Source organism: Melitaea cinxia, chromosome 29 (genome assembly GCF_905220565.1).
Source record: "Melitaea cinxia chromosome 29, ilMelCinx1.1, whole genome shotgun sequence".
In the NCBI taxonomy this organism is placed as follows: Eukaryota; Metazoa; Arthropoda; class Insecta; order Lepidoptera; family Nymphalidae; genus Melitaea; species Melitaea cinxia.
Genome location: NC_059422.1, coordinates 6,189,291 through 6,200,192, shown reverse-complemented (window position 1 = coordinate 6,200,192; position 10,902 = coordinate 6,189,291). Strand labels below are relative to the sequence as shown.

The following is a 10,902-nucleotide window of genomic DNA, read 5'->3' as shown; positions in this document are numbered from 1 at the left end:
CAAGCGTACGGCTCACCCGATTAAGTTTTGGTTGGTGGTAACTTGTTACCGTACCCTATAGACGCTTGCAACATCAGAAGCATCGCAAGCGTGTTTTCGACCCTACCCCCGACCTTGACCCTTACTACATGAACATAACACTAATTGAGAATTGTGATTTTCTTTGAGATTGAGACCTTCCCCAGTCGGGCTGCGTACAATTGAGTAGTTGAGTTATAAATAAATCCAATGATTTCATCTTAATTTTTTTTATATGCTATATAATTTTTCATTGTGCTATTATTAACATTTCGTAAAGTTAGTGTTTATAAGTCGGTCGACGCGTTAGTGCGACGCTCGCGCTTGTCACGGGACTCGGGATAGTGGGTTATAAGTAAACGGTATTAATATTATATCTAATTACGGGAAAATCGCTTAAAAAAATAGCTCAAAACCGTGTTTGTGTGTGTGTGTCATACAGTGATAGCGTTTGTTATTATAGTTGAATTTTGGAGGGACTTTTTTTTCTTAGCCCTTGCGATAAAAAGTTTTCATCATCTGCTATAGATTACGTACGTTGACGCTCAATCTTACCGCGTAGCTTATAATCTGTGCTTGTTTACATTAAAAAAAGATAAAACTTTCTGGATAACCATTTATTTTTATTGTATTCTCTGCTATGGATTTAAATCAGATCTTTACTCTAAAGGCAGTTTCGTTTAGTCGGTATATCCCATCAATTATTTATAGTTCAGGTTAGATACTCAATGCTAATCTCTCGTTAGCTTAGCATTCAGTAGCTCACCACAACAGTTACAAATGATTAACTAATATTTAACTTCAATATTTCATTTTGACAAGATAATATCAATAGAGAGACTTAACGTTGAAAATAAGTCTAATAACTTTTTTGGTTTATTATTAACAAAGAAATATAATAAAAAAGACTAAAAAAATACCCTATAAAAGCTTATTGTACTAAAAAATATTTGAATTTGTTTTGAAAACCAACGATCTTAACGCATTTTAATTTGTTATTCGATTATTAAACATCAAGTCAATTTACATTTCCGAATAGGATTCATAAAGTTGAATCAAATTAAAAAAAAAAAAAAACATAACGTTGTATCAACATCGAGCCGCGTTTGTTTTGAAGAGAGTTTGAATGTGGAACGCTTTTGTTTCGTTTTTTAGGATGTGCAAGATCAAAGATAATACAGCCCTAACTTGTTTACCGACTTCAAAAAACGAGGAGGTTCTTAATTCGACTGTTTTTTGTGTGCTACGTCAGAACTTTTTACTGGGTGAACTGATTTCGATGATTCTTTTTTTAATCGATAGTAGAGATTATTTACATTGATTGAAATTTGACGAGTACTTTTAAATCATCCCTAGAAATTAATTAAATTGTACATTTTTTTGACCACCTAACTTATATTCGTCGATGTAATTGAAGTCGGTTTTTTTTTCGTTTGCACAATTATTTTGTTTCGTAATTTTACTATCGATTTGGGTTTCCGTATTCGTAGTGTGAAATTTATGTTTGGATACATTTTTATGTCATCGGATGATGAGAGGTTAATGTAGCCATATTTTTGGTGAAGTTAATGCTTAGAGGCATACTAACTTGGGTTTTTGATTGATTTCAGTCGTATAGTTTCGTTCTTTATATTATCATATGAATTTTTTAAAAAGCTAAATAAATTACGTGTATATTTATTTTATTTTATTGACACATCCTTAGAAATTTAGAAGTATTATTTCAGATATCATTGCAAATTAAGTCTAGAATATCATATTTATCAAAAATAATACTTTCTTAATTTGTCGCTAATATCATAAATTTTCTTTAATTTAGATGACACACTCGTATTTTATAAACGATTTCAAAAATGCAGACTATTTTCGATGTACAGATTAAAACACTAAAAGTCATATTTACGCGCCATTTTGAACTTTTTGAAAATGGCCGCCGTTTGTCAGCGAGATGTTACAGATTATAAATTCTAATTATGAAGATCCCGTGTTTTGTTTCCTCATTCCTGTTAAATGTGGCTCTGGCTGGCGTCTTGCCAGGTGTTTTTGATAGTTACGTCATAAATAGGTAACCATTCGATCGAGAATGGAGCGAAGGAAACATCTTATTAGTACTAGATCTGTTTTAATTTTTTTCTTAAAGCCGTGTATTTATCAATCTTTTTGAAAAGCGACGAGCTTAAACGACGGCGACAAAAAGACCGTGAAGTAAAATAAATATCTTATAACTTACACACACTGGTTATCTGTTAATAATAATAATAATCATCATTATCTTTATTGTACACAGCAACACAAAAGGTGGTCTTATTGCTACAAGAGCGATCTCTTCCAGACAACCTTTGGGTATATAGGACACAGCGTTGTGAAATGTCTGTTCCTATGGTATGCAACTTAATGCTTGTATCATAGGTACTAGCCGACTGTTATTCTTATTTTTATATAAATAAAAAGGGGAATCGAACCCACCAACCCCTTAGAGAAGAAAGCAGGACCACTACAAACTGCCAATGATATTTTAATTTTCTTCACACACAATATGATTAGTAGCACATATCGCCCAGACCATTTTACACCATATCTATGACTTCAACGAAATATCATTCTGATTTTGGTGTCTTGCCAAGTGGTTACGTCAAATTAGTTACATTTTTTTAATCTGTCAACGTGTATGTCTAATTTCCTTTTCCGTAAAGGTAATAGAGAAAGGAGTGCAATTGAAGGCATAAAATAGTCAGTTTCCTCTTAACAAATAAAACGCTTAACATAATCTGTAATGCCTGGTAACAATTAAAAATCCATAAGATCGCTTATCGATTGCTATTTAGCAATAACATTGTTATTGAGTTTACAAAAACTTTTTAACGTGCAGACGTCAACGCGATCCTGTTGCACTTAGCACTTCTATAGGACTCTCCGTAAATATAGATCGATTGACTCAGACAGACGTACAATATTTTATGTATGTGTACACATATTATAGTAAGTTATTTCTATGTGAGTGTATGCGTGTTTCTGAGATTTGTTGTAAAAGTGACACAAAATAGATATATTATAGAGTCAATAAAAATGTGTTATTAACTAAAGTTTTGGAGTTTAACTTCTATAATAGCGCTTACTGTTTTAGTAGTATAAGTCATTGCGTCATATTTTATAGCCTATATTTTCCTTTTGGTTGATATGAATTAATTATTATTTTGTGCGATCTATAATTTTTAGTAATTTGTTGCCTCAGCCATACTTATTGACTCGGTCGTCCACCTGGACGATATTGACTTGACTGAGGTATAGTGCACAGCAGGAAGGCACACACACAGGTGACTGAGGTATGGTGCTCAAAATCTGGAGCAGACCGACTGGGGGGACCTTATAGAAAATCACAGCTAAATAATACTGCTTTCTAGCAGTATTGTGTTCCTGTGGCTAGTAAGGTGACCAGAGCAACTAGGTGGGGGGTGAATAGCGCAACGCGCTTGCAATGCTTCTGGTGTTGCAGACGTCTATAGGCTACGGTAATCGCTTACCATCAGGTGAGCCGTACGCTTGTTTGCCGACTTGGTTGTTTAAAAAAAAATACAAGAAACCTCTTTATTTTTATTACAAAAAAAATGCTGGATATGGGCATCCATTTCAGCGATTTGAAATTTTTTGCTGATTCTTCTCTGCAGAATCTACGTTCTGAATCGCTGGTAGGTTGTCGCTGGTACCTTCAAATTAACTATAATTAAATAAAGACTTTTTATTTTATTGAATAAGTATTGGGGACTAAAAAAGTTAGATAAAACCAATTTACTATATTATACCAATTTACTATATTATTCTTCATTAAATTTTTAAATAAATAAATAAATTTATCTATTAATTTTTATAGTATAATTATAAACTGAAAACAAAATAAATGTCAACCCGTAAATAATCACGCACAGACGGACAACGAAAATAAAACGAACGCCAATGCATTCTCAGTGCAGTGTTGTTTTTTTTTATTATTTTAAAGTTCTAATTCTGTACGCTGGCACGCTCCAGTATCGGCGCGTACGCACCCGAAGAAACATCTTAACGTTTTTAACCGTCTTCAAAAAAAGGAAGAGGTCTTCGATTCAATTGTATTTTTATTTGTGTGTTTTTACTTCATAACTTCTTAATGGGTGTATAGATTTTGATGATTCTGTTTTTTCGAAAGCAGCTGCTTGTTATGTGGTCCCATTTAAATTTGAGTAATATCTGACGTAGTTTTTGATTTATCCCACACATGTGTGTTTATTTGACTGTTTTGTCGACTTTCGATATAATTGAAGTCCGTTTTCTTTTGCGAGCTAACACAACTATAAATTTTATTCCTTTTTATCTGTGGCAACATTTAACATCGGTAAATATTTACCTATTCAGTTATTTGTATAAATATTTCCCCTTTTTACGTTATATTTGTGATTAACAAGTTTTTTTAAATTGATTTTGTGGTATATACAGTGGTTTTTAAAATAGTTCTAAAGCAAAAAGTTTGCACTTTATAGTACCCAAGCATAGAGTCCTGTGAAGCAGAGCGTTCCAAATTTAAACTAGTTCCATAAATAAAGTGATGAGTTGAGTGGCCGTGTTCTGGCATAGACAATATAGAATTTTATGTGAAAAGCTTACGAAATTAGAAAATATGGGGAAGAAGAAGAAACCGAGCGGGAAAAAGGGCACGAATAGGTTTTTTCGTTGGATAAGAAGGTAACATATTTTTAAAAAGTTGGCTATTTAAAGTAATGCCTTTGTGTAATATTAATATAAAATAAAAAAAAATAACTTATGCATGTTTTTTGTTTTTTTTTTTTATTGTGTGAATTATTTAATTGTGACTAATTAACATTGAACATGACGTAAATGAATAATATTACCTGAATTGCATACTTTGAATGATATGGTGGGATTTTCCCTATTACACACAATAATACCTAGTAAAGAGTAGGTAACAACAATTTGTTTTGTATTTTCTAAAATCATTTTTTTTTTAATTTTGAAAAAATGATATTCCAATACTCTATGAAATAATAAACAAAAATATTATTTAACCTTCATTGAAAAAAAAAAAATGAATCATACTAAATAGTTATAATAGAAATATAATAATTACAGTAAATTATTCTGATACTACAATTTCTTAAGATATAGTTTAACACTGAGTATGTATATTAATGAAAAACACTTAGCGTATTTTTTGAGTATCTTCAGAAACGGGTTGCCTGTGTTCTTGCCAAAAAGTTGAAACTGTTTTGTACTAGCATCGTATACAGTAATTTGTAAATAATCTAATTTTTACGTAATTTATTATTATTATATATTATATAATAATATATATTATATATTTATAATATTATATATATATAATATTATATAATTTATAAGGCCTATGTCCAACAGTGGACTGTATAGGCTGTAATGATGAATGATGATATATTTATATAATTTATTAATTATATATTAAATGTTGTTATCATAAATACCTGATAGTGATTGTTACTCAAAGTAATAATTCCAACTTTATTCATCGCAACGTTAAGAACGTAGTTACTATATCATAGATAGTTCTGTCGTAGTAACTATTTAGTAGTCTGTGGTTTTGTATTAGACAAAATAATAAAATAATTATCTGGCTAACAAAAGCTATAGGGATGGACGAAAACGTGTAACGACAAGTAATAATTTATAATTTTGATGTTTATGTTGTCTGTGATTTACTAAATTAATATTACTTGTTTATTATCTTTATTTCTTACAAATTTAAAGTATGACAGAGATATTCGAAGATTATATTAGAAAGGATTTAATATCTTAAACATTAAATTCAAGAGTATATTAATGACGAAAAATTTGTTGAATTAGTGGCGCTGTATTCCATGCAAGATATTACTAAATTTATAGCAAAAGACGGTTTTAAAAAGAGCAAATGCCGAGTTTCTTGCCAATTTTCTTTGCAGAATCGACATTCTGAATCGACGGTAGCTTGACTTTAACTTTAATTAATTAATTGTAACAAATATAATTTTAATTAGTACAATGAGGAGTCAAAAGTGCTTTTGAAGCCTTATTAATAATATAATTTTTGATTTTGACACACATGAGTTCACGCCATTTTTGGCGCGAACTTGTGGTGGCCTATGTCCAGCCGTGGACTGCGATAAGCTAAAATGATGATGACGATGATAGTGATGTATTTTCGATTTTTATTTTGAATTATTACCAATTTAAAAACTTTGCAGTTTTTGTTTATTCAACACCAGTTGTCGATCCCAGAAAAACCGTCACTTGGTGGTTCCCAAATGAAATTAATGAAAAAACTAAAAACATCATAAACGTTACCTACGTCGAAAACATTTTCAAATGAACACAATATTAGGAATATCTCGAAAACTACTCGTTAGATCCCTATTATAATTCAAATGGGACTATGCGTTAAGCACCAGCTTTCGAACAAAAACGAATCATCAAAATCGACACAGATTAAACAGCTATGAGGTACCACAAATAAAACATACAGTCGTATTGAGAATCTTTTTAAGACGATTTAAAACAGGATGATAATTAAATAGTTGAAAATGGTACGGCAGATACGAAATCAGAAAGCTAAACAGATTAACAGAATGTATTTGTGCCGCGTATTCCTCTTCTAAATATAAGACGTACCATTGCATGACTGTGATATTGAGGAATTCTTAAGAAGGAAGTTGTAATGTAGTTGAGTTAAGTCGGTTTTAAGTAATGGAATTCAACTCAATTCTTGAACGTGCTCATTTTATAATCTGCTGATTCAATTTAGGAAAAAAGTCCAGAGACTATTACCTACTAAAGATTTCTTTATTATTTTTCCACTGACTGACCTGGTCGAATTTCGTACCGCCTTATTTTTTTTTTTGTGGATATAAGAATTATATATATAAATAACTAAGGGATAACACAGTTCTACTACCACCTTGGAACTTAAAAAGCCGACCGATGGCGGGATAACCATCCAACTGCTAGCTTTGAAATACACGGGCCGAAGACATGCAGCAGCGTCTTCGGTGCGACAAAGCCAGCCCCGCGGTCACTAACCCAGCGTGGTGACTATGGGCAAAAACACATGAGTTCGCGCATTTTTGGCGTGAACTTGTGGAGGCCTATGTCCAGTAGTGGACTGCGAAAGGCTGATTTGATGTGATGATAAAAAATTTTTTGCCTATATTTTAAATTGGACAAAGCTGTATATATCTGTGCAAAATTTCACTAAAATCGTTCTAGTAGTTTCGGAGATTAGTCCGGACAAAAATCGTGACACGAGATTTTTATATACAGTGTTCGACTCCTGTGTCCCTTGGCGGGAAGGGTTCTGTTGGTGTAAATAGATCTCGTTCCGTGTGACGAAAAATTCCTAGCATTTTTAAATTTTACTTTGTCTTAATATACGAGCTACTCTTGCAAGGTACTTCTGCATATCCAATGAACGCATAAGCATGGCTATAATCTATAATATAAAAATGAGTCGCTGAATGTGTTGCTAAGCGCAAAACTCGAGAACGGTTGGACCGATTTCGCCGATTCTTTTTTTAAAATGTTCCTTGAAGTACGAGGATGGTTCTTACGGAGAGAAAAATTCTAAAAAAAAAAAAATTAAATTTCCTGAAAAAGTCTAAAAACAACACTTTTCTATACTCCGATACAAAAGATTTGTGATAATACTTAAAAGTCAATTTAAGCTTTAATACCATACGATAAAGTTTGTGTTAGGCGATACGAAGTTCGCCGGGTCAGCTAGTTTACAATAAATAACATTCTACGAAGAAAATCATTACTTCCAATACGCAGTTATTTAGTCGTATTCTTTGGTTAGTAATAATTATGCGGTGTTAAGGAAAAAGGAGATAAGTACATACATTATATATTTGAACTTTTCACGGTGGGCAATAATAAGAAACCAAGTTATATGATTTCTTAGAGAAAGTTAAATTTATTAGTGGCACTTTTAGTATTTACTTAAACATTCGTTATTGATTAGATGTTTTTACTTTAAAAACTAATAAAAATAAATTATTTAATATTCAAATAATTGACATATCCCATTTTACCTTATCGATAAAAAAAATGCAATTATTAATTACATATAAAATGTTGCAACTGTAAACTTACAAATTTAAAATTGTTTTAGTATTCATTAAATTCTTCAACCTTCATGCTGTTCTCTACATGGCTGCTTGAATGTCTATTTGCTTGCACAGTCATCGTAAAGAATTACACCCAATACAGTTCTTAGTAAATCTTAATTTAACAGAAAATTTTGAATAAGCGAAGTCAAAAATTTCAACTTGTGTGTATTTTTTTTAACTATTGTTTCTCTTACTAAGTAATGAAATAGACTATTAAACCAATTAAAGAATTAGGACGGATTTCTTTAAACGTTTAAGAATATAGGCCGCCATTTTGTTTTTCGCGTAAAGTGTCATAATCTTTGAGGGAAATCGACTATAACGTTATTAAACTAGTTACTAGCTGTCCAAGACTTCCTATAAAATGAAGGATGAATCTGAGAGTAAGATGACCCGTACGTTCAAAGGTTTCTTTACGTTATTCTGACTTTTAATTTATTTGGACCTAATTCTGAGGAATCTGATATCTATAACTTTTGAGTTAAGGAGTCAAATATCTTGAAATATTATATGACCATTCCTTGAATTATTTATTGTTAAAAAAAATAACGCGGCCAAGTACAAGTCGGACTCGCGCACCGAGGGTTCCGCACAAACAAAAATTTTATAAATATTTTTATTACGTGATGTAACTAAAAATGTATGCTTTTCGCAATTTCACCTTTACCTGTGCTATAAGACGTTGCTTCGTACCAAATTTCAAGATTCTGAGTTCACGGGAATTATCTTGTAGGGTTGTAGGTTTTGATTCCCTTGCGAGTGTCGAAAATTTGCAGCATAAACGGCTGTATCTTTTGATACGTTGACTTAGAAGTTTGATTTTTTCACAACTCTAAAGGACAGTAGACTTGAATATTTGGTATAAATTTAAGTTTGATACGTCTACGCATTCCAGAGAAAAAGGGTCTCGACAGACGTAGAACAAAGCGATCCTATAAGGGTTTCGTTTTTTCCTTTTGAGGTACGGAACCCTAAAAAATGTAAATAACACCGGACTCAATCGTTAAAAATAACGATAAATTTACAGAACAAAAGCGAATGAAACCACGGACCTTATTAGTCGTTTAATATGTTCAACTCTAATAGACAATAGGACGTTATCAAAGTGTTCTAATCCTGCATCCCGCACTTCCCGCCATCATTCGGAAGATACATTTGATTCAAATTAAACAATGCCTATGACATAAGCGTGTAATTGAGTATTGTAATGTATCCGGCCATTCAAATGGCCGTTATATACGCCGAAGGGCTTGTTTTATATTAAAATTATATAATTCAAATCTTTGTAAATAAAATGAAGCGCGGAAATGTATGTGCATAGTTACCAAACAATTGCACTAAATTGGCATAAAAATAACAACGCGCTTGCAATGTTTCGGGTATTGTAGGGGTATCAAAGGGTAAAATACCATCTTTTATCATCATCTATGAAAAAAAAATGCAATTTATTGACCCAAAACGGCTAGCAGCAGAAACAATTTAATATCAAGTGGTTCGATCTGCTCATTGCTCTTCCTGTATGCTCTTTCTGTAACACTTCAGTCTAACACTCTGTTGGACATAGGCCTTCCCAAGCGTGCATCAAACATCATTGCCGCGAACCCTGTGTATAAAAAAAATATAAAAAAATACGAGCTAAACTGAAGTCCTTATTTAATTTGTATATGACATAATATTATTGATGTCATTCAAGTATTAGTATAATCCGATTACGAAATAGGAAACCTTGTAGTTTTATATTTGATAAAACATTATCTTGTAAACTGGTTACTGACATTGAACTCACGAAATTTATAACAATTATACAATTAATAATCAAATGTCGTTTTGGTTTATCATTTTATCTATAATTTAAATATCTTTTAGCCCTTTTTGTCATCAAGTTATGTCACATACTCCTTAATCTAAAAACTAAATTGTCTTATAAATTTAAAGTCTTCAAAAAAAATATTACAAAACATTCAACGAGGATTGTATTTTATATTTACGACATTTTGACAGAACAATTATTCTTTTCACGGTTAACAAGATAATTAGTTTAGAAGAAATAAATGTCGAACAATTTAACGCCTGATTTATTTTATTACATCCTGTCTGTTACAAACAAGAAATGTATACATTTAAAAGTATTTAATGTAAAACACAGTAAAAGCGCATTCGTTAAAAGATATGTACTAATTGTGTGAACAATAACAAAACGAAAGCATCTGGTACGGTAAAATCATCACATAGAAAATGAAGCACGTGCCTACTAATAAAAAAGTACGTCTGGCCCATGTCCCCCCTTTCATGTACCCACTTAAAGTTAAATACAAGTTAATATCTTGAAGCGAAGCATACATCGCCGTTTTAAAGTATAAAGTACAATGAACGTGGATATCGAACAAGCGTTGGATTGCGTGTAACACGATTCGTTCGATGGTTTCAATTTGTGAGCGAAGTATTTGGTTGATTCCAAGCGTACCGAGACCACGTCATACTGTTGTGCCGCCTACTTGTAAGAGGACGTGCGCCCGAGTTTAAAGGGCTGGCAAGTGAAATTGCCTGGAATAGTGCAAGGGACTGATCTAGTGTCGGAATCATTTTTGGTATATTAAAATCGTTGTGAGAATAATTGTGTTGTCCAAAAGTGTTGATATTTACTTTTTTTTTTTAAATTAGTTTTTTTTCTTATTACTTTAATTATTTAATTGTTAATAATTTTTTAGAATGAAACTTTATT

General features: G+C 31.8%; 1 protein-coding gene across 1 annotated transcript in view; it reads left to right on the top strand.

Moving 5' to 3' along the window:
- Positions 1 to 243: 243 nt before the first annotated feature.
- Positions 244 to 10,902, top strand: part of LOC123667986 — a 53,213-nt gene continuing 42,554 nt past the window's right edge. The window contains exons 1-2 of the mRNA XM_045601810.1: positions 244 to 380; positions 4,530 to 4,731. Of these exons, the coding sequence (XP_045457766.1) occupies positions 4,667 to 4,731 (65 nt within the window). The 5' untranslated portion in view covers positions 244 to 380; positions 4,530 to 4,666. The remainder of the gene's footprint in view (positions 381 to 4,529; positions 4,732 to 10,902) is intronic.